The sequence below is a fragment of the Eptesicus fuscus genome, chromosome 24 (genome assembly GCF_027574615.1).
Source record: "Eptesicus fuscus isolate TK198812 chromosome 24, DD_ASM_mEF_20220401, whole genome shotgun sequence".
Taxonomy (NCBI): domain Eukaryota; kingdom Metazoa; phylum Chordata; class Mammalia; order Chiroptera; family Vespertilionidae; genus Eptesicus; species Eptesicus fuscus.
In genome coordinates, this window is record NC_072496.1 from 4,692,703 (window position 1) to 4,717,078 (window position 24,376).

Below are 24,376 nucleotides of genomic sequence, written 5' to 3' on the forward strand. Positions count from 1 at the left end.
CACCCGGCATCTCTTTGCCCGTGGGTGTCCGCCCGAGGCCAGCCGCCCCGTGAAGCCCCCTCCTCGCCAGACCCCGGGAGCCCTGCTTTATCCAGTGCGCCCGGCGGTGAGCCACGAGCCAGAGGACGTGGCCCGCAGCATCCGGCTACAAAGCCCCGGCCATTTGGGCCTCCGGCGTGGGTCATGATGGAGCCGTTTCTATCCGAATTAATATTTGATTGAGCGTGCTCGTCGGCGAACCCTGGAGAGGAGGTGGGGCGGGTAATGGACCGGGGGACGCGGCACCAATTTTGTGCGATTCCGTGAAGCTAATTGCCTCTGCAGAGAGCCTCCCCCAGCGCCGGGTCCGGAAAGACTCCGTGCGCGTCGGTTTTAAGGGACGAGGGTTGGCAACCACTGATGGAACAAAAACCCAGAGGATGAAAAGCACCTAAGTGACCCTCCCCAGAAGAGAGAGAGAGAGAAAGGACGGCGTGTCTCTTTGGATCCGTGGCTGACGTTAAAAATAATCCCGCGCGGTACAAGCAAGAGCACGCCGTGACCGGCGTGTGGAGATGAACGGAGCATCCATTATCCCAGCACCCTCGCACAATTGTCGCTGAAATGTCACTTCATGTTCTCTCGGGGTGTCGTCTCACCTCTGTGTTTTGCATAATTCACAGGGTTTTTTTTTTTTTTTTTTCTCGTGTGTTTTGGAGACTATTATTGTGAAAGCGTAGTGGGCGAACAGGGGGATGCATTCAACGGTACAAAGGAATCGGCTGCCCAGAGCTCCCCTCCCCTCACACCCCCCCCCCCCCCCGCCCCCAGCTCACATCCCGTGCGGAACGAGTTGGCTTATCCGTATTTCTGGTCACTATCTCCATCCATCTAAATAATACGCGGATGGCTTTATTATTATTATTTTTTTATCAGAAACTATTTTAAACACACCCAAAGGTGCAAAAAAAAAAAAAGGAATAGGACCACCAGCCAGCTCTATTGAAGTCTAATGTTGCCTTCTCCCTTGCTTTTTTAAATTTTATTTAATTTAATATATTTTTATTGATTTCAGAGAGGAAGGGAGAGGGAGGGAGGGAGAGAGAGATATAGAAACATCCACCATGAGTCCTAACTGGTTTGGCTCAGTGGATAGAGTGTCAGCCTGCGGACTGAAGGGTCCCAGGTTCGATTCCGGTCAAGGGCATGTACCTTGGTTGCGGGCACATCCCCAGGAGGGGGGTGTGCAGAAGGCAGCTGATCGATGTTTCTCTCTCATTGATGTTTTGAACTCTCTATCCCTCTCCCTTCCTCTCTGTAAAAAATCAATAAAATACATATTTTTTAAAAATAAAAGAAACATCCACGATGAGAGAGAATCATGGATCGGCTGCCTCCTGCACGCCCCCTACTGGGGATGGAGCCCGAAACCCAGGCATGTGCCCTGACCAGGAATCGAACCGTGACCTCCTGGTTCATAGGTCAACGACACTCAACCACTGAGCCATGCCAGCTGGGCTGCTTTGTGGTTTTTTTTAAGGAAAAAAAAGTTGCAGATACATTTCAGCGGCCCCTCCCCACCCAGACCCCATCACTTGGTGTCTCCCTCCCCTCCACACAACACCCAGGACTTTGAACTTGACGCGTTTTCCACAGCTGATCTCAAACACGTTGGTCTCAGATTCCTTTGCATTTACCAAGGACCCCACCCTGCTTTTCCTTAGATGGCTTATGACTGTCGTACGTGCAGCTGTGACACGCGGGGGCAGCCGTGTTTGAAACAAGGACTGAGTCATCCTATCTAATAAAAGAGTAATATGCAGATTGACTGTCACTCCAACACACAAGATGGCTGCCCCCATGTGGACACAAGATGGCCACTACAAGATGGCCAGCTGGGGAGGGCAGTTGGGAGGGACCAGGCCTGCAAGGAAGGGCAGTTGGGAGGGACCAGGCCTGCAAGGGAGGGCAGTGGGGGCGATCAAGCCTGCAGGCGAGGGCAGTTAGGGGTGACCAGACCAGCAGAGGATGGAAATTGGGGGTGACTGGGCCTGCAGGGAAGGGCAGTTGTGGGGAGACCCAGGCCTGCAGGGGAGAGCAGTTGGGGGGGACCAGGCCTGCAGGGGAGGGCAGTTAGGGGTGAACAGGCCTGCAGGGGAGGGCAGTTAGGGGCAATCAGGCTGGCAGGGGAGCAGTTAGGCATCAATCAGGCTGGCAGGGGAGTGGTTAGGGGGTGATCAGGCTGGCAGGCAGAAGCGGTTAGGGGCCATCGGGAAGGCAGGCAGGCGAGCAGTTGGGAGCCAGCCGTCCTGGATTGTGAGAGGGATGTCCCAGATTGGAGAGGGTGCAGGCTGGGCTGAGGGACACCCTCCCCCCCTCCCCCCCGTGCATGAATCTCGTGCACCGGGCCTCTAGCTTTAGAAATAGTTGTGCATTGATCCGAAGTGGTGATAAACCCGTTGCACATTCATATTCCAAACCACCTTTTTATACAAAACCCACTGCCTTTTTGAAGTAAAAGGAGAATGGCAGAAGACAAGGAGAGGAAAGAGAAAGGAAGAAGGGCATTGTTGCCCGTTTCGGAGATTGGGCTTCGTAGCAGACTTCGTAGCGCCTCTCTGTTGAATCCGTGTGACGATGGGCCAGGCCGTGTGTGGAAACGTGGACGTGTCTGTTCCCGTGAGAGACACGCGAGCTCAGGAAGCAGCTGGGACGCCCGAGTTGTGGAGGGGGCCTGAGAGAGTGTTCCAGAGCGCGTGCCAGGACCGGCGTGGCCCTCTGGGGAGGACCGGCTGGCCTCTGGGCTGCAGACCTGTCTTAGTTGGCAAGGGAAGAGCTGCAAATGAGGGATGTGTCCTTGAAGGGACAGCTGCGCCCTCCAGCAGGCAGTCCCCCTCCCCCCCGCCCCCCGCCCCCCACCGTCTTCAGGAGCCCTGGAGACCTGCTCTGTTCAGGCTGCTGGGCGGCCCCCACAGGCCCTGGGCTCGGCCCCCTGTGGAGGAAGTCGGGGTGGGGGTGTGGGGGGTGGAGGGGAGGGCGGTTCTGGCCTGGCCTCGCCACCCACAGTTCTTGGATCGTGGGAGACTCATTTAGCATCTCTAGCCTCAGTTTTCTTTCTTCTTCTTTTTTTTTTTAATATATTTTACTGATTTTTACAGAGAGGAAGAGAGAGGGATAGAATAGAGAGTTAGAAACATCGATCAGCTGCCTCCTGCACACCCCCTTCTGGGGATGTGCCCGCAACCAAGGTACACGCCCTTGGCCGGAATCGAACCTGGGACCCTTCAGTCCGCGGGCCGACGCTCTATCCACTGAGCCACACCGGTCAGGGCTGGCCTCCGTTTTCTAACGTGTGCGACGTTTCTCAGGCTCTAAGGCGTGGGCAGCAGGAGCTCACGTATGCGTCCTCCCTCGTAAACTCTACGCAGACCCCTCCCTGGGAACGGGGGGGCGGGGGCAGCCGTGACCTCACTCGTGGGCAATCCTCACGCTCGCCTCCCGGCACCGTCCTTCGGCCCGGACGTGGGTTTGAGAGCGAAAGGCCTCATCCGACCCGACCCGTGGGGCGCTCATCTTCTCTGGCGTCGCTCCCCGCCCCCCTCCCGCCCCGCGTGGTGCGTGGGGTTTTGTGTGCGCCGCCCCATGCTTGGGGGACTCTGAGCGGACCCGACGTGGCAAGTGATGATGGCTTGACGTGAGGGACCCGTGGCTCGCTCACTGTCCACGTGCATTCACACGCCTCTACATGGGTGCCCAGATGTCTCCGTCCGTGCCCATCACAGACGGTGAGGAAAATGCGCTCCTTCCCCACCGCACGCCGCTCTTTTGTCCCGGGTCACAGGCCGTTTGATGCTGGAACTCCCGTCTCTCACTTCACCTTTGCCCCAGCAGGTTCTCGGCTGGTTGCCGCCTCACCTGGTGGCGTGCCTTAAACCTGCCTTCCTGAACGGCCCGCGCCCTCGGGGGTCCCGCCTTGTGTCCGCCGCCGAGGTTTCCCAGGACCTCTTACTGCTCTCCCTGGAGACCCCGCGGCCTGGCCCCCTCTGGGGAGACTATGGGGGGCCCCCAGGCCCGGTGTCCGCACCGTGTTGTTGACGTCTAACTGTACTCAGGTGATCTCTGTGTGATCCCGAGATTTTTTAAAATGCGTGTTCACTCTTTTTTTAAAATATATTTTATTGATTTCAGAGAGGAAGGGAAAGGGAGAGAGAGATAGAAACATCAGTGATGAGAGAGAATCATGGATCGGCTGCCTCCTGCACGCCCCCCACTGGGGATCGAGCCCACAACCCCGGCATGTGACCTGGGACCCTTCAGTCCGCAGGCCGACGCTCTATCCACTGAGCCAAACCAGCCAGGGCTGCGTGTTCCCTTTCATTGGTGGTTGTTGTTGCTCATTTCCTTTGCCACCCCGCTCCCCACCCATGCCTCGCCCCCTTGGATGATGTCATCAGAACGCAGCCAATGTCTGCCTCACGGCGGGGGCGGCATTAGGGTTGTTCTTCAGGTGGTTGTGTGTGTGATTTGAGATCAACAAGTGAGTGATTGCCCTGTGCTGTGTTTTATTTTTTTTGTTAAGTATGTTTTTATTGGTTTTTAGAGAGAAGACGGGAGAGGGAGAGAGAGAGAGAAACATCAGTGATGAGACCTAGCTGGTTTGGCTCAGTGGATGGAGCGTCGGCCTGCGGACTGAAGGGTCCCAGGTTCGATTCTGGTCAAGGGCACATGCCCGGGTTGTGGGCTCGATCCCCAGTAGGGGGGCGTGCAGGAGGCAGCCGATCCATGATTCTCTCTCATCATTGATAATTCTATCTCCCTTTCCCTTCCTTTCTGAAATCAATAAAAGAAAATATTTAAAAAACAAAACAAAACATCAATGATGAGAGAGAATCATGGATCAGCTGCCTCCTGTGCGCCCCCCGCTGCTGATCGAGCCCGCCACCGGGGCATGTGTCCTGACCGGGAATCGAACCAGTGACCTCCTGGTTTTGGGGTAGACCTGCTTCACCACTGAGCCACTCGGGCCAGGCTATGATGTATGTTCACCCTGTCACCCCCTGTAGCCTTTGAAAACCCACATTCTGTGGGTGTGGGAAGGGCGATCAGATACGACAGGCCAATTTATCGTGCGGTGGCCGCACGCAAATTTAAGGAGGACAAATTATATGTGGGCCATCTTACCCGCCCCCCCTCCCCCCCAATATGTAGCCGTCGTAATGAAAATGTTAACAAATCAGGTCTTTGTCAGTTTTTTTTTACACTTACTTTCACATCAGCCCATTCCCCCCCCCCCCCCCCCCCCCCCCCCCCGCAATGCTTGTGAAGGGGGCGCCTCCTGGATCATTGTATTGCTTAGTAGTATTTCTAAAGGTTTTTAAGCATTTGGAGGTAGGGCCCTGCCTGCGGTAATGACAAGAGAAATCCACCAGGGGGCAGGCCAAGCCAGTGTTTTGTTCGTTTTTTAGGACTTCAGGGAGGAATACCACTTGGGGACAGATTGCCTCATAAAGGTTTCTCTTAGGACGAATTCCTTGTCCCCTACTTTTATTTATTTATTATTTTAAAATATGTTTTTTATTGATTTCAGAGAGGGAGGGAGAGGGAGAGAGAGAAAGAAAAACGTCAGTGATGAGAGAGAATTATGGATCGGCTGCCTCCTGCACGCCCCACACTGGGGACTGAGCCCGAAACCCGGGTATATGTGCCCTGACCGGGAATCGATCTGTTCATAGGTCGACGTACAACCACTGAGCCATGCCGGTTGGACCCTTTTCCCCCTATTTTAAAGGGTCTTGGTAAATGGACCTGCCCCCCTGTGTGGGAACTGCTATTCATTGGACTGTTGTTTTCTCTGTTGATTGACAGTGGGCTGGCCCTGTGTTTGATCAATTCTGAGCGCCCGCACACTCAAGGCAGCCGGCTGTACAGACGGAGCGGCAGGCAGAGAAGTGTTACCGGCCCGAGATCAAGGGTAAAGGAGGCGAGCCTAGCCGGGTTGGCTCAGTGGATAGAGTGTCGGCCTGCAGACTGAAGGGTCCCAGGTTCGGTTCTGGTCAAGGGCACATGCCCAGGTTGTGGGCTCGATCCCCAGTGCGGGGCGTGCAGGAGGCAGCCGATCCATGATTCTCTCTCATCATGGATGTTTCTATCTCTCTCTCCCTCTTCTGTCTTCTCTGAAATCTTTATATATAAAAGCCTAAATGACCGTTCGACCGTTTGATCGGTAGCTATGACACGCACTGACCACCAGGGGGGCATATGCTCAACACACAGGCATGGAAACATGGAACAGACTGATGAATCTCAGGGGAGGGGGGAGGGCAGGAGGAGATTAACCAAAGATCTTATATGCATACTAGAGGGCCGGTGCATGGATTCATGCACCAGTGGGGTCCCTCGGCCTGGCCTGTAGGGATTTGGCCAAAACCGTCAGTCCGACATCCGCTGAGGGGTCCCGGATTGCGAGAGGGCGCAGGCCAGGCCTAGGGACCCCACCGGTGCACGAATCCGTGCACGGGGCCTCTAGTGTATATACTGTATTAGAAAGAGTAAGTGAGGGGCCTGGATTCTAGCCCAGGGGCGGGCTGTTAGCCCTGCACTGCCCTGCTCCCCATCATTTGGGCACATCCCGCCTCTTCTTGGGACTCTCAGCAGCTCTCATCCAACGGACACACCGTGGTTTGCACGTAGCTCCTAGGATTCTTTCTGGGCCTCGGAATCCAGGCTGGTGGGGGCCCTCCTCTCCCCCCCCCACCCATCCCCCTCGGAGCAACCGCCGCCCAGCCCCCGCTCTGGTCAGCACCTGTGCACACACACACCCCCCTCACTTGTGTGCGTGGTGCCCTTGCTCGGTCCTCGCTGCCGCCCTGTCTGCTTGTCCCTGGCTCTGCCACGAACACACCTGCCTCTTCCCCGTCATTGGCTCCGTGGCTGGGAGCCCAGCTGGGAGCACCCCACCCAGCAGGGAGAGGGAGGCGAAGGCTCGGCCTCCTCCTGCGTCCTGCTCCGTCTCACCGAGCCTGGGCGTGTCCTGGCCGCTGGGAGCCCTCGGGTCAGAATTCAGCTCTGCAGGTGCAGGGCCCGGGCACACACACATCCCGACCTGCCGAGGCTCCGAGCTGCCACAGGCGTGGACCCGGGGCAGCTCCGCCCCTGCTTGGGGTCGCACGGAAGCCGCATCACTTTCCTGCGGTCCCTTTGAGGTGGCCCTGCCGTGGGGACAGTCGCCCTCTCAGGATCTTGGCAAGCCAGCCCGCGCTTGTTGGGTGAAGCCCAGAAAACAAATCAGGAAATTCCATCTGCAGACTCATGCTCAGCACACCTAGGCCTTGCCATCCACCCCCCAGGCACATAGATAGGGGAAGTGACGCTCCACGCTGCTCACTCCCCCCTGACCTGCTGGTCCTCAGAGTGTGGTCCTCACGTGGGCAGCCTCAGCGTCACCCAGGGACAGCCTTCCCTCCGATCACATCACTGCCCGGAGGGGGACACCTCTCACCCAGGGAACCCACACGGACACACCATCATCAGACCAAGCCCGTCCTTGGCATTAGGCCGCTCTGGGCGTAGAACACTCTACGGGTTTGCACAAAAGTGGAATGACGCGGATCCATCGTTATAATCGTACAGCCAGTGTCACTGTGTGAAAGTCCTCTGGGCTCCCCTCATTGACCTCTCCCCCCACCTCTGGCAACCACTGGTTTTTATTGTCTCCACTAGAGGCCCGTTGCACGAAGATTCGTGCAATAGGCCTTCCTTCCCCTGGCTGCCGGCACCGGTTTTCCTCTGGCACCCGGGACCCAGGCCTTTGCTCTGGCTGCCGCCTTCTGTCTTTGCTCTGGCCGGAGCCTTCAGTCTTCTCCGCTTTAGCTGGAGCCCTGCTCCTGTAGCTCCCTCCATGCCCCCCCCGCCCCGAACCTCCCCCTCAGAGCATGTGTCCCACCCCGCCCAGCCGCTCTGTGCCTGCGTATGCAAATTAACCCGCCATCTTTGGGTTAATATGCATACTCACTCCTGATTGGCTGGTGGGCGTCGCGGAGGTATGGTCAATTTGCATCTTTCTCTTTTATTCGTGTAGATTGTTTTTTTAAAAATATATTTTATTGGTTTTTTACAGAGAGGAAAGGAGAGGAATAGTGATCCAGAAACATTGATGAGAGAGAGACATCAATCAGCTGCCTCCTGCACACTCCCTACTGGGCATGTGCCCGCAACCAAGGTACATGCCCTTGACCGGAATCAAACCTGGGACCCTTGAGTCCACAGACCGACACTCTATCCACTGAGCCACACCGGTCAGGGCAGATTGTTTTTTTTTTTAAATATATATATATATTTTTATTGGTTTCAGAGAGGGAGGGAGAGAGAGATAGAAACATCCATGATGAGAGAGAGTCATGGATCGGCTGCCTCCTGCACGCCCCCTACTGGGGATCGAGCCCACAACCGGGGCATATGCCCTGACTGGGAATCGAACCCTGACCTCCTGATTCAGAGGTCATTGCTCCATCCCTGAGCCACGCGGGCCGGGCGACTTGTCACTTCCTTGGTGGAGAGAAGCATGTGCGTTTGCCGTTGGCCTCTGCCCACCTTCCCGACACTCTGCCCGGCGTCCCGATGGCCCAGCTGGCCTTCCCTCTCCCCTCGTGAGGGCTCACCTCCCAGGAGACTTGCCCGAGGAGCGGGGAGCCGCTCGCGTCGTCTTTTACGTCTCAGGGCGGAGGTGTTTTCCTAGAGGCACGCCGTCCATCCTTTCCTGAAAACAAGGCGTCCCGTGGAAGGCACCGTGAGTGTCCTGAACCTCGTCCAAGTATAAAACCGAACTCCAAGAACCAGCGGCCTCGGTGCTGTCCCACCAGACGCGCCTCCGAGTGCAGGCAGCCCCATCGCGCGCGGGCGCTGCTGGCTTCCTGCCGCTGCAGCTGCGAGCGCGGCGTCACGGGGCCGCGTGCACTTGAGGGTATATTTAGGTGCTTCCACTTACTGCTCCCAGAATAGCCATCGGTTTTTTGTTTCTCGATCATCTTCTTCGTTTGTTTTGTTTTTTTAAAATATTTTTATTGATTGCAGAGAGGAAGGAAGAGAGAGAGAGAGAAATGATGAGAGAGAATCACGGACCGGCTGCCTCCTGCACGCCCCCTACTGGGGATCGAGCCTGCAACCCGGGCCTGTGCCCTTGACCGGGAATCGAACCGTGACCCCCTGGTTCATAGGTGGACGCCCAACCACGGAGCCACGCTGGCCGGGCTACGTTTGGGATCTAATTAGCTCCAAGGACACTTGAGTTAACCCCTTTGAGCTTCCCCGCTCCCGTCTCATGAAGGAGTTGAACGCAGCCCCCAGAGGCCGTGGTGAAATGTGTCCGGTCCTGCGAAGGCCCCTGCTCTCCAGAGCCCCCCCAGGGCCATCCTCCCCGCCCCCCTATGTCTTAGGTTGCTCCTCGTCCCAATTGAGAAGTCGTCTGTCCACCTCGCATGCGATGCCGGCAGTTGGAATAAGCAGTCAAGGTTAAAGCCCGAATCGATGAGCTCTCTGGCATTTCCCATAACCTGGCCTCACACGGAGCTGCCGCCAGGCGCGGTCCTCCGGGCAGCAGGCGGGCGTTGGAGGCTTGGCCACGGCCTGGCACGTGCGTGTGCTTTGTGTATCGTGTTCATTTCTGTGGTTTCGCCAGAAGGGTGGGCTCGCAGGAGGGGGCGCGGTGCAGACGGGAAAGGGCCTGGTTCAGACCGGAGCAAGGAAGGAAGCAAAGCTCACGAGAAGGGGGAGATGGAATTGTGTCACCGGGTGTTCATGTGACCAGTTCTTCCTGCCCTGGTGTCTTCATTCACTCATTCATTCATTCATTCGTTTGTTTGTTCAACGGTGCTTACCGAGCAAGGTCCCTGCCTCACCGCATATTCAGCCCAGCAGGAAGCCGAAGCAGGTGTACAAATAGCCCAGGGCAGGCAGAGGGGGTACAGATCACCCCAGGGCAGGCAGACAGGTGTACAAATAGCCCCGGAGCAGGCAGAGGGGGTACAGATCACTCCAGCAGGCAGACAGGTGTACAAATAGCCCAGGGCAGGCAGAGGGGGTACAGATCACCCCAGGGCAGGCAGACAGGTGTACAAATAGCCCCGGAGCAGGCAGAGGGGGTGCAAATAGCCCAGGGCAGGCAGAGGGGGTACAGATCACCCCAGAGCAGGCAGAGGGGGTGCAAATAGCCCAGGGCAGGCAGAGGGGGTGCAAATAGCCCAGGGCAGGCAGAGGGGGTACAGATCACCCCAGGGCTGGCAGACAGGTGTACAAATAGCCCAGGGCAGGCAGAGGGGGTACAGATCACCCCAGGGCAGGCAGAGGGGGTACAAATAACCCAGGGCAGGCAGAGGGTGTGCAAATAGCCCCGGAGCAGGCAGAGGGGGTACAGATCACCCCAGCAGGCAGACAGGTGTACAAATAGCCCAGGGCAGGCAGAGGGGGTGCAAATAGCCCAGGGCAGGCAGAGGGGGTACAGATCACCCCAGGGCAGGCAGAGGGGGTACAGATCACCCCAGGGCAGGCAGAGGGGGTACAGATCACCCCAGGGCAGGCAGCGGGGGTACAGATCACCCCAGGGCAGGCAGAGGGGGTACAGATCACCCCAGGGCAGGCAGAGGGGTACAGATAACCCCAGGGCAGGCAGAGGGGGTACAGATCACCCCAGCAGGCAGACAGGTGTACCAGAACTCCTAGGGGTCTTGGGACAAGTTCCCCGTGAGAGGTGTATGGTGTGGAAGCTACCACTAGAGGGCGCTGCAGAGACCCTTAAAAACCCTCCCGTGGATATAGCCTGAGACAACCCCAGCGGCCGGCAGCCCTGGCTTTGGGGGGCCATTCTGTCCATCCCAGCTGTTCACGAGGGCACGTAGTAACAGGAACCCTACCAGAGGCGCTTCTAAGAACCACCCCTGCCGGAGACCTGGGGGTACGCGGGCGGATGTCCCCGACACGGCCGGCAGGTGCCACGCTAGGGAGACCCCACTGTCTAAGGTCACCCTCCACCACGTTCCCTTTTGGGGGCATGAGAATGACATCATGCAGTAAATACCGTATTTTCCGGCGTATAAGACCCCCGACTTTTGAGAAGATTTTCCTGGGTTAAAAAGTCGTCTTATACGCCGGAAAATACGGTATATTTTTATTGATTTCAGAGAGGAAGGGAGAGGGAGAAACGTCAATGATGAGAGAGAACCATGGATCGGCTGCCTCCTGCACGCCCCACACTGGGGACCGAGCCCGCAACCCGGGCCTGTGCCCTGACGGGGAATCGAACCGTGACCTCCTGGTTCCTAGGTCGAGGCTCAACCACGGAGCCACGCCGGCCTGGCTATGTCATTGCGTTTTAACCAGCATCATTGGCCAGTGGCTTACAGCCGGGTCTGAGACGGGGCAGGGAGAGCAGCCCCCCGGCAGAGGCTCATGCCAGCCCGGCCGTGGCGGCGGGAACCCGGAGCGGGGCGCACCTCCAGCGTTCTCTGTCTCCCAGGGGGTGGGTCCTATCCGCACCGGGGCAGTGGGTGCAACCTCCTGGATGGGACCTTAGTTTTCCCGTGGCTGCTCTGTTCCTGCAGCCCAGGCATCTTCTCTCCCCCAGAAGAGCAGTCCCCGGGGAGGGGGCCACACGGAATCACATGCCCGGAGCCCTGGCCGGTGTGGCCCAGTGGATAGAGCGTCGGCCCGCGGACCGAAGGGTCCCTGGTTCCATTCCGGTCAAGGTACCTCGGTGGCAGGCTCCTCCCTGGCCCGGCCCTGGTCAGGGCACGCGCAGGAGGCACCCAGTCTGTGTGTTTCTCTCACATCGATGTTTCTCTCTCTTTCCCTCCCATTTCCACTCTCTCTCTCAGAATCCGTGGGAACGTATACTAGGGTGAGGGTGAAAAGCTCGTGTCCCCGCAGAAGTTAATGCGTCTTTTTGCCGGCCCTTCCCCGTAAACCAGCCAGCCATCGGGGACTTGGCGCGGAGAGTGGCGGCCGCTCTCCATCCAAAACCTGTGGCGCACCGAGGTCAAGTTCTCGGGGTCCCCTCCAGCGCGCTGGTCCCATCAGGGCTGACCCAGGAGCTGGTGGCCAGCGCTAGCCGCCCCCCCCCCCCCTCCGCATCCCCCAAGCTGCAGCCAGGACCCGGCCGGGCCGGGAGGGAGACACTGGCCGCTGTGGGGCGGGGGCGGGGCAGGTGCGCCGGGTGGGCGTGGGGCGCGCACTTGGCCGTGACGTCGGAGTTCGCAGCAGCCCAGGCGGGAGGCGTGCGCGCCTGGAGAGCGGAGCGGAGCGGAGCGGCGGGCCAGCCGGGAAGATGCGCTCCGCGGGGCCGGGGCGGCCGCAGTGAGCGCGGGGACCACGGGCGGCGGACGGGAGCGGGGGCCGCCGGCAGGGCCTGCAGGGTGGAGGCCGCGGGCACCCGGGGCGCTCGGCCGGCCCCAGGATGTAGGCGGTCGCGGCTCCCGCAGGCGGACGGCTCACCATGAAGAAGCATTCCGCCCGGGTGGCCCCGCTCAGCGCCTGCAACAGTCCGGTGCTGACCCTCACCAAAGTGGAAGGTAGGGGCGCGGGCGGGGGCGGGGGTGTGCCCCCCAGCGGGGTCGCCCCTTTTCCTTTCCCCGCCAGGCCTGGGGGGGCTGCCAGCTCCCGGGGGGGGGGCGGTGGGGGGGGAGGCATCCCCGCAGTGCAGCTGCCTGCGGAGGCGGCACCTCGCAGCTCCCCGCGCCCTGAGCTGCAGCGAGGTCCGCAGGCGGCGGGGGTGCGCCTCACCGCGCGCAGCTCCTTGGTGCAGGGCCCCCCGCACATCTGGCACATCTGGCGCGGCCTGGGCTCCTTCCCGGCCTGGCCTGGGCACTCACTGGGCAGCTGGGCAGGAGGGGCTCGCCCGGACACCAGCCCCTGTCCCCCACGCTCACACACACACACACACACACACACACACACACACACACACGGGCGTCCCTGGTCCCCGGTTTGGAGCATGGCCGGGAGAGGCCCAGTGGCTGCGCAGGCCGAGCTGAGCTGAGCTGTGACCTGTGCGGTGACCCCCCAGCCCCAGCTGCCGGGGACAAGCAGGGGGATGTGGAGCAGGGACCAGGAGAGCGAGCCTTACTCAGGCCCAGCAGCCACCTGCCTGAGTGCGGGGAGCTCACTCTCCGGTGTGGAGGGAGGAGGAAGCACAGAGAGACACCCCCCCTCCTCCCCTCTCAGCCCTCGCTCCCCTCCCAGGAGGCAGAGGTGGGATGAGAGAGCTGGCCAGGTTGTCCGGGCGGGCGAGGGCTGGGAAGGGCCAGTCCGTGAGTGGAGAGCAGAATGCAGACCCCTCAGGCCCGGCCGGTGTGGCTCAGGGGTTGAGCTTCGACCTAGGAACCAGGAGGTCACGGCTCGATTCCCGGTCAAGGGCACGTGCCCGGGTTGCGGGCTCGATCCCCAGGGCGGGGCGTGCAGGAGGCAGCCGATCCATGATGCTCCCTCATCATGGATGTTTCTATCTCTCTCCCTCTCTGAAATCAATAAAAATAGATTTTTTTTTAAAAAGAAAGAAAGAAAGCAGACCCCTCGGTGAAGGTCCTGGGACCCTGAGCCAGCCGTGTGTGGGTGGCCCCGCGCCTGCCCGCTCCTGGGACTGCCGGCGGAGCTCAGCACCTGCACACGTGGCTCAGCACCTGCACACGTGGCTTTCCCTGGAGAGCTCTCACCTGTTGCCAGGAGCCTGAAGGCAGGGAGAGCTGGCCGGAGGCTGGCCGGGCAGTGGCTGCCTGTGGCCTCCTCGTGCCGTGTGCCCATCCTACAGATGAGGACGGTGAGGCCCGGAAGGGAGGCGTGGCTGCTGGTGAAGCCGGATTGGCCCCCGGGGCTGGCCGATCAGAACATGGTTTTGCACAGAACATGGTTTTGCAGTACCTCGCCACGACTGCCCTCCGTCCCGTCATGTTCTGTCGTGAGGGGGTTGATTTTTGTTCTCTCCCCTCGTTGTTTTGGTTCAGTTTGGCTCCGGGTGTATGTGTTGGAGCTATTTGCATCTCGCGTGCCTGTTGGGGGAGTGTTGACTCATCTTGTTGGGCCGCGGAGGCGCAGGGCGCGGGGGTCCCCACGCGGCGGCTGTCTGTGTGTGGATGGCGGGAGTGTGGATTAGCGTGCGGCGTGTTTCTAACAAGGGGGCGCGGGGAGGCACCCGCCTGCGGGACACGTAAACCTACACTAGGAGCTGTGCTGCGTGGTGGGACTCCGGCGTGGGAGGTGGGCAGGGTGACGTCATTGACCCAGCACGCACCTCACCGGGCCCCACTCCGTGTCCTTCGTGGACTGAGCGAGGCCGTGGGGTTGCAGGAATGAACAATATCGGCTCCATTCTCTTAAGGACGTTTTCAGGCTAGTGGGGGAAAGTGCATAGATGATTAGTTATCTAGTAGTTAGAGGCAGGTTACTCATCTAGTACATATACATAGGTTAGCTATCTAGTGCATGTGGCTAGATTAGTCATCTAGTAATAGAGATAGATTAGCTATCTAGTGCATGTAGGTAGATTATTATCTAGTACATATAGATAGATTAGTTATCTAGTAATATAGATTAGCTGTCTGGTGCATTTAGATAGATTAGTTATCTCAGTGGTCGGCAAACTCATTAGTCAACAGAGCCAAGTATCAACAGTACAACGATGGAAATTTCTTTTGAGAGCCAAATATTTTAAACTTAAACTTCTTCTAACGCCACTTCTTCAAAATAGACTCGCCCAGGCCGTGGTATTTTGTGGAAGAGCCACACTCAAGGTGCCGAAGAGCCGCATGTCGCTTGCGAGCCGCAGTTTGCTGACCACTGAGTTACCTAGTAATGTAGATAGATTAGCTATCTAGTGCATATAGGTAGATTAGTTATCCAGTAATATAGGTAGGTTAGCTATCTAGTGTATATAGGTAGATTAGCTACCTAGTTCATATAGGTAGATTATTATCTAGTACATAAGAGATAGATTAGCTATCTAGTGCATATAGATAGACTAGTTACCTAGTACATGAGAGATAGATTAGCTATCTATCTAGTGTATATAGGTAGACTAGTTATCTAGTACATAAGAGATAGACTAGCTATCTAGTGCATATAGGTAGATTAGTTATCTAGTACATAAGAGATAGGTTAGCTATCTATCTAGTGCATATAGACTAGTTACCTAGTACATAAGAGATAGGTTAGCTATCTAGTGTATATAGGTAGACTAGTTATCTGGTACATAAGAGATAGATTAGTTATCTACTGCACATAGGTAAATTAGTTGTCTAGTACAGGTCGTATGGTCTGGTTCAGAGCTGAAAACAAAGTGTCCCAGGAACACTGGTCATTGAGCAATCTGAGGAGGCTTCCCTGAGGAGGCGGCCTTCTGAGGTAGAGGCGTAGCAGCTGAGGTGAGACTTGCCAGGTGCAGAGGGAGGGGAGGGGCCATTTGAGCAGGAGTGTCAGGGGTGCACAGGCCCGGCCGGGGTACTTGGAGGAGACTGCCCTCCCGCTGGGCCTTCGATGGGGCTTGAGGCTTGAGCCGTGGTTCCAGCCGGGTGGATGGCGTGCCCTCTCTGACAGCCACTCTTGTTTTCATGTCCTCTTCCTGGCTGTCCCACCGAGCACAGACACTGGATATTAACCAGCGACACATCCTCGCAGAGTAGTATTTCCTGGGATCGTCTGTATTCCCATCTATATATAGAAAAGCCTAATATGCAAATTGACCCTGTGGCAGTTCCTTCAGGAGACCGCTCGCTCGCTGTGACGTGCGCTGACCACCAGGGGGCGGCGTGGAATGAAGGAAGGCCGCAGCTGGCAGCCGGAAGGCCCCCATCACCCCTGATCCTGGCCAGGCCTAGGGACCCTACCCGTGCATGAATTTCATGCACCAGGCCTCTAGTGTTCAATAACATGGCATTCGGTAGGAATCGGTAGTTGGGAGCCGTACAGTAAATCCCCCCGGAGGCCGGCGCCAGGTCGCCTGTGGAGAAAGGGGGGCTGTGGGGTCAGATGGACGGGAGGTGGTGCCCCCAACCAGTCCCTGTGGCTAGTGATTCCAGCTCTGTGAGCGGCCCTTCTCTCATGCGCAGATGGGGATGGCAGTATGTCCCTCTTTTTTTCTTTTTTTAAATACATCTTTATTGATTTCAGAGAGGAAGGGAGAGGGTGAGAGAGAGAGAAACATCAGTGATGAGAGAGAATCATCGACCGGCTGCCTCCTGCACGCCCCACACTGGATGGAGCCTGCAACCCGGGCATGTGCCCCTGACCAGGAATCGAATCGTGACCTCCTAGTTCAGTGGTCGGCAAACCGCGGCTCTTGGGCCCCTTGAGTGTGGCTCTTCCACAAAATACCACGGCCTGGGCGAGTCTATGTTGAAGAAGTGGCGTTAGAAGAAGTTTAAGTTTTAAAAATTTGGCTCTCCAAAGAAATTTCAATCGTTGTACTGTTGATGTTTGGCTCTGTTGACTGATGAGTTTGCCGACCACTGGCCTAGTTCATAGGTCGACACTCAACCACTGAGCCACGCCGACCAGGCCTTCCGGAGGTTTCCGTGCTGCCTACGAGGGAGGCTGTCTGCTTACAAGGGTCAGATTTCTTCTCCGCCTTCCGCTCCCCAGTCCCTCCCCCTGCACATGGCCATCAGGATTTAGTGCTCATCCATTCATCACCCCCCCGCCCCACGGCCTTCTCTCTCTCACCTGACTTGTCACCCCACCTTCACCACCTCCTTGCCTGCTCTGCACCTGGCCTGGAAGGCCCCTGCCTGGCGGCGGCGGCTCAGGGGTTGAGCGGCAGCCTGTGAACCAGGAGGTCACGGTTCGATTCCCGGGCAGGGCAGGGATGTTTCAAGAGCCGGTGTTTCTGTACACGGAGGCCGGAGGCTGTTCCCGGACAAGCCTGGGGTTGCCCGAAAGGAGGGTGATGATGCAGCCACGGCCCGGGGGAGGGGGAGAGGGGGTGGTTGGCCTTGAAAAGCGGGAATGGATGACGGGCAGAGACACGGACGTGTGGGGACGCGGGAGGGATGCCAAGGACCTGAGCTGGCCGCCTTCGCGGGAGGTGGGCAGTGGCGCTGCCTGCCTGCGGGGGGCGGGGGGGGGGGGGGGGGGGCGGGCGCGGGGGAGGCTCAGACCCGGGGGAGAGCCAGGAGAGATGTCACCCCTAAAAGCCTTTCTGGCGAGGGATGCGTTCTCGGCGGTGAAGACCTCGTGTGACTCGGGGAGGCGTGTAGAGGGAGGGAGGCCGGCGGCGGGTCGGGGCTCGCGTGTCAGTCCCTGCTCCCCGGAGCTGATGAGCCGTCGGACTGGAGCCAGCCCTCGCTCTCCTGAGAGGAAAGGGGGGGGAGGCCGGCCTCGCCCTGGCTGTCAGGAGAGACATGGCACCCGCCTAGTAAGTCACTTAGCAGCAGAGCTCGAGGGCGTGAGCCGGGACCCCTGAGAAATGGGGCTGCGTGTGCCTGTTTGTGTGTGTGTGTGTGTGCCTGTGCCGATGCACGTGTGGGCTTGTGTGCGCATGTGCGCGTGTGTGTGTTGCATGCACGTGTCTGTGTGTACAGATGTGTGTGCATGCGTGCCTGTGTGCATCGTGTTTGTGTGTGCAGGTGTATGTGTGTGTTCCTGCGGTGTGCTAGTGTGAGCGCGCACCTATGCATGTTGGAATTTCTATGTGCATGTGTGTGTGTGTGCGCGTGTGTATATGTGTGTGTGTGCCTGCTTGTGTATGTGTGTGTGCACCTGGAGATGTGTGTGCCTGTACTTGTGTGTTTGTGCATGTGCACCTGTGTGTGTGTGTGTGTGTGTGTGTGTGTGTGTGTGTGCAGGCAGAGGCACACGTGTACAGGTGGGGTTTGGTATCGGAGCAGGAGGGGAGAGCCAGCCATGGAGACTTACTTTACGGACCTTTAGCCGCAGGAAGCCACTGGGGTCGGGACAGGACCCTCAGGGGACGGGGCGGTGCAGAGGGCGGTGCAGAACGCGGCCTCTCGGCCTGGGCTGGGGCTGGCCGGAGCTTCCACAGAAAAGCTCACACACACACCCCTCCCCCATGGGTGCAGAGGGCTTGGCCGGGCAGGTGCTGACCCCGAGGAGGACAGTCTGACCCCTAAGACAGACCGCGCCTCGGTCCTTGACCAGCAGGTTTAGTCCCGCCTCCTGCACCCCGCGGCCGCCGCAGGTGTATTCCAGAAACCAGTGCTCTGTGCTTCGGGATGCATTGCGAATAGCCCAGCCGCCGGGGGGACCGCTGCTCGCTGCCCCTGCTCCGCTCCAGGGAGCCGGCTCCGGCCGAGGCCTCCCCGCTGCCCGCAGGGCCCGGGCTGCCCCTGGCGTGTGCCGGGGGGTGGGGGGCGGGGAGGGCACCTGTGCTGTCCGCCCTCCTGTAAAACCCTGACTCCCGTGAGGCCAGCAGCTCAGCTTGGGGTCAGCATCCAAACCGCGTTGGTATCTGTGGGTTCCATTCTTTCCCTGGGACAGTGCTCGTCCGGGGGTGACTGGGGCCTCGGCCCTGTGTGACTACGGGCAGGGTTTCTGACCCAAAGTCCAGGATCCCAGCAGGTGGCCTGGCAGGGGCAGGTGGAGCAACAGGTCGTGGGAAATGAGGATTGCATGGGGCGTCCAGGGCCTGCGAGGCCTTTTGCCTGCAAACCACGGCTTACACGCACACACGCACACACACACACATACACGCACACACATACACACACGCACACGCACACACATCGCACACAAACTCACTGAGCAAGGATTTAGTGAGGGGATGGATAAACACACCCAAACTGCGTTGTGGGGAGCTGAATTACACCTGCAGACGGCCGTGAACAAAAACCGTCTCCCGCGCTCCTCATCACACAAAAGCTCGTCCTGAATGGGCTTTCGCGTCGTCGATCAATACACATGGGAAATGGTCCCTCTGGCCCGCTTCCCCCGGGCAGGCCTGGATAAAAAGGGGGGGGGGAGACTCTCGGTCCCAGAGCAGCGTCAGCCGGGTCCTCTTGGGGTACACTGTCTGCCTCATGTCCCACCGGAGGAGATGCCAATACATCTTGGTTGGCTGAGAGGCCCCCAAAACCTCACTGGTCCGCCCAAGAGTGATGAAAACATACATGTCACACCAAGACGTGTACGTGAGGCTTCCTGGCAGCATGATTCGCAGGAGCCGGAACCTGGACGCAACACACGTGTCCCTCCGGTGACGAATGGCTGCACGCAGCGCAGGCTGGTCCGCCACGCGGAATGACGGGCACCGCCCAGCCAGGGCGGCTCAGTGGTTGAGCATCGACCCACGAACCAAGAGCTCGCTGGTTTGATTCCTGGTCAAGGGCACCTACGTGGGTTGCGGGCTGGATCCCCAGTAGGGGGCGTGCAGGAGGCAGCCGATGGGTGGTTCTCTCTTACCGATGTGCCTATCTTTCTCGCTCCCTGTCCTACCTCTCTCTGTAAAAAAAAAAAAAGTAGATAAAAACATATTAAAAAGAAAAAAGAATGAGTGGCACAGGCTACCCTGAGGGTGAACCCCAGTGCCGTTATGATAAGTGGAAGAAGCAGGTGCAGAGGTCTGTGTGGTCTGTGAGTACCCAGAGTAGCCGACCTGCAGAGGCAGAGACCAGATTGGTGGTGGCGGGGAGCTGGGGGTAGGCATGGGGCGTGATTGCAGACGGGCATGAGGCTCATCCCGAAGTGACAGGATGTTCGACGACGGGCTCGCGAGGCTGGCCTCGCCCTCCTGTTAATTTACTAAGAACCACGAACTGGACTCCTCCAACAAGGGAGGTTTTCAAAAATATATTTTGATTGACTTCAGAGAGGAAGGGAGAGGGAGAGAGAGATAGAAACATTAACGATGAGAGAGAATCCTGGATCGGCTGCCTCCTGCACGCCCCACCCTGGGGATCGAGCCCACAACCCGGGCATGTGCCCTGACCGGGAATCGAACCCTGACCTCCTGGTTCCTAGGTCGACGCTCAACCACGCCGGCCGGGCAAACAGACGGTCCTGAATCAAGATTTTGCCTCGTAGAGCTAGTGCGTTCCAGAAAGCATGCCATGCAACCCTTGGTTTCAGGTTGTTAACGCTTTCTTAAGTTTAAAAAAAATAGAGTAAGTTTGACCCCCGTGTATTCTGTGTATTCTGTCCTCCCTGCCTGCACCCCCCGCCCCCCCCCCCCGAGTGGGGACGGCCTCCTAGCGCCGTGGGCCCCCGGGCTGTGGGCCCGGTGCCAGGCCACCAGGAAAGGCCAGCCCGCCGGCTCCTAGGCGTCCCCATCTGCCCGTGGTTCCCCCCCGACGGGAGGCTCAGCTCTGTTTAAGTTTCCAGCTGACCGGGACGCACACGGTCCTGAATGAAAAGCAAACAGTGGAAAAGCACGCCTGAGCCGCGGGGCCGCGGTCTGTGGGAACGGGGCGCCGCGGAGCCTGCCTCGGGCTGCGGGCCGGTTTCCAGAAGTCACACGCTCGCTCGCTCGGGGGGTGCGCGCGGCCCCGGCCTCCCCCAGCGCCAGCTGCCCGCCGCGGTTTCTAAGTAACGCTCCCGAGGGGGGTGAAGGCCGGCCATCGGCAGGAAGCCAGTGAGAGCACATACAGAGACCAGAGGGCCCTGGCCGGTGTGGCTCAGTGGATAGAGCGTCGGCCTGGGGACGGAAGGGTCCCGGGTTCGATTCCGGTCACGGGGCACGCACCTCGGTGGCAGGCTCCTCCCTGGCCGGGGCCCTGGTCGGGGCGCATGCAGGAGGCAACCCATCGATGTGTTTCTCTGACATCGATACCTCTCTCTGTCTTTCCCTCTCTCTAAAAATCACTGGGAAAATATCCTCAGGTGAGGATTTTTTAAAAAAAGAAAGAGAAGAGGGAGCCCAGCCAGCGCTGCTCAGTGGTTAGCGCCGGCCTACGCACCAGGCCGAGAATCTTGGTATCTGTGCCTTTAAGTGCCAGACAGGGCGGGGCTTCAGGGCAGGTCCCGGGAGCTTTCAGAGGTCCAGGCGTGAGGCCTCCTCAGGGGGGACCCCAGCCCCGGGCACCGCCCCGACCCCGGCCCAGGAGCACAGCAGCACCCGGAGGCCACGCAGGCTACGCGCTGCCCCTCCAGCCGTCTGTGTGTCCTGGGTGGGGGGAGGGGGGCCTTCCCAAGGCCAAGGCCGCGCACACAGGTCACCTGTTGGGATACAGATTCGGGGTCTGGGGTGGTGGGTGGGGCCCGAGATGGTGCATGGATTCCCAACAAGCTGGGGTGGTGGGGGTGATGCTGGGCCCGTGGGCCACACGTGGGGGTCAAGGTTCTGCAGATTAGGAACTCCAAAGAAAACGTCTCTCTTTTTTAAAATATATTTTTATTGATTTCTGAGAGGAAGGGAGAGGGAGGGAGAGAGAAACATCCATGATGGGAGAGAATCATGGGTCGGCTGCCTCCTGCACGCCCCACACTGGGGATGGAGCCCGCAACCCCGGCCTGTGCCCCTGACCGGGAATCGAACCCTGACCTCCTGGGTCCTAGGTCGATGCTCAACCCCTGAGCCACGCCCACGGGTCGGCCGGGTGATGGCACCTTCTATTTACGTGTCGGTTCCGGAAGCTGCCAAAGCCCCTCCCGTGTCCTCCTGGGTCTGTTTTGCTTCAAACAGCTGCCTCCACACACCCTGTCCCTCCCCTTCCCGGGGTGTCCGGCCTGGGCCTGGGCCATGGCCATGGCCGTGGGTGAGGTGGGTGCCCCGTTCTGGGCGCGGGGAAGACGTGGAGGCCCCCCCCTAACCTGAGTGCCTTCTCTCCGCAGGGGAGGAGCGCCCCCGGGACGGCCCGGCCCCCGCGGAGGCCCCGGCGGCGGGGGGGTCGGAGGCCGGGCGCGGGAGCCGCCGCTGCTGCCGCTGCTGCTCGGGGCCGCGGCTGCGCAAGCTGGGCTGGGGGCTGGCGGTGGCGCTGAGCGTGTGCGCCTCCTGGGCCGGCACCACGCAGCTCGCCAAGCGCACCTTCCGCACCTTCGACGCGCCCTTCACCCTGACCTGGTTCGCCACCTCCTGGAACTGCCTGTTCTTCCCGCTCTACTACGTGGGCCACGCGTGCCGGGCCCCGGAGCGGCCGTCGGTGAGGCAGCGGTACAGGTGGGTCTCCCTCGGCGGGGGCTCCTGGGGCAGGGCTGGGGCAGACCTGGCAAGTCAGGGGTCCCCCAGTGTCTTAGTGGGACGGGCCGAATTCTCTCCCCCTACCCCCGCCCCGGGATGGTGAACCTCCACCCCCAGCCACCCCTCCCCCCCCGGCCTGGGAGCTCCTCTATATGAAGCAGGAGGGGCAGGCGGCACCTTCTAAAATGGCCTAGAGGCCCTCACCGGTGTGGCTCAGTGGATAGAGCGTCGGCCTGCGGACTCAAGGGTCCCAGGTTCGATTCCGGTCAAGGGCATGTACCTTGGTTGCGGGCACATCCCCAGTAGGGGGTGTGCAGGAGGCAGCGGATGGATGTTTCTCTCTCATCGATGTGTCTCTCTCTCCCTCTCCCTTCCTCTCTGTAAAAAATCAATAAAATATATTTTTTAAAAAAAAAAAATAAAATGGCCTAGAGCAGCGGGCGCCAATCACTTGTCTGCAGACCACTGGTGGTCCGTGAGGTCCGAAAGATTGGCGGCCGCTGGCCTAGAGCATGCCCGGCTGGTGTGGCTCAGTGGTTAAGCATCAACCTAGGAACCAGGAGGTCACGGTTCGATTCCCGGTCAGGGCACAGGCCCGGGATGTTACCTTGATCCCCAGTAGGGGGCGTGCAGGAGGCAGCCGATGGATGATTCTCTCTCATCATGGATGTTTCTCTCTCCCTCTCCCTCTCCCTTCCTCTCTGACATCATTAAAAAAGTATTTTTTTTAAAGGAAAGGTGTAATCAGAGCACTGCTCTTAGAACAAGGGCCCTGGTGGGGCTCGCTTAGCCTTCACAGGGTTCACAGTGGCTTCCGGAGGCCAGGCCCGCAGGAGCCTGGAACCGGAACCAGGACCGGAACCAGGACCGGAACCGAGCCGGCCTGGGCAGGCTCGGTGTCAACTGAGCCAGAAGTTGCTAGAGAGAGACACGCAGTGCACCTCCTCCGAACAGCGGCCAGACGCAGGCTGCTGCAGGGCCTAAGAGGGTTAGCGGCGGTGATAGGGCCCCAGACCGCCCTAAGGCAGGAGGGCCGTAACGGGCTGCTCGGAGCCACAGAGACAAGCACATGCTCCGTCCTTGGTGTGTTTTACAGGGAAGTGGCCCTAAGCGAGCTTAATGTGTAATGAGGAGTTCTGTCTTTCTTCACAAGGGCTGGGTCTGCTGCTGCTGCTCGAACCAAGGGCTGACAGTGGGCGTATGGGCGCTTTCTTTTTTCATTTTTAATATATATGTGTTTATTGATGTCAGAGAGGAAGGGAGGAGAGAGAGAGAGAGAGAGAGACAGCCATGATGAGAGAGAATCATGGATCGGCTGCCTCCCGCACGCCCCACCCTGGGGATCGAGCCCGCAACCCGGGCCTGTGCCCTGACCGGGAATCGAACCGTGACCCCCTGGTTCCTAGGTCGACGCTCAGCCACGGAGCCACGCCGGCCGGGCTGAGCTGTTTATTTTCTAAGGGGGCCACAGAGCGAAGGGACTTCCGGGCATTTGCCCTTTTCTCCTACGTCCCTTCGTTGTATTCCTCACGGGCTGACCTCCGCTCGGGAACTGAGGGCCGGCCTGGGGGACACGCAATCACTGGACATGCCCGTGCCTGGTTTTTAAAGCAAAATCAGACCAATTCCTCTTCTCTACAAAGCGCCTCTGCCAGTGGTCGGCAAACTCGTCCGTCCACAGAGCCAAATAGCAACAGGACAACGATGGAAATTTCTTTGGAGAGCCACATTTTTTAAACTTCTTCTAACGCCACTTCTTCAGCATAGACTCGCCCAGGCCGTGGCGTTTTGTGGAAGAGCCACACTCCAGGGGCCAAAGAGCCGCAGGTGGCTCGCGAGCCGCGGTTTGCCGACCACGGGCCTAGGCTGAGTGCTTCACAGAGTCACCAAACACCTTTTATCTCCTCCGAGCACGAGCCAGAGCCGGCTGGACCCCCTGCCCAGACGCCCGCGGGCCAGGCCCCTAAGCCAGCGGCCGCCAACCGGTGGCCCGCGGACCAGGGCTGGTCCGTGAGGTCCGAGAGGTTGGCGACCGCTGCACCCCCCCCCCCCCTGCAGGTCGGGGGCTGAGCGGGTTAGGACCTGCCGCTGAGGGTCCCTGGGAAATTGCAGGTGTGTTTTCCAGCCTAGGTCATTTGTACCCCTAAGAGACACCCCGCTATTCGTGGGGCCTGAGCCTGGGCCACTCTCAGGCATGGAAAGGGCCTGTTGGCTGGATGGCCGCCACCCTGTTCCTTCGAGTCGAGTGGGTCCCAGCAGGCAAAAGTCAGATGGGCCAGAAGCAGCCTCGTG

At 59.2% G+C, this 24,376-nt stretch overlaps 1 protein-coding gene across 1 annotated transcript in view; it reads left to right on the plus strand.

Moving 5' to 3' along the window:
* Positions 1 to 24,376, plus strand: part of SLC35F3 (solute carrier family 35 member F3) — a 55,723-nt gene that overhangs the window by 14,396 nt on the left and 16,951 nt on the right. Inside the window, exon 3 of the mRNA XM_054712948.1 lies at positions 21,739 to 22,063. Coding sequence (XP_054568923.1) covers positions 21,739 to 22,063 — 325 coding nt within the window. The remainder of the gene's footprint in view (positions 1 to 21,738; positions 22,064 to 24,376) is intronic.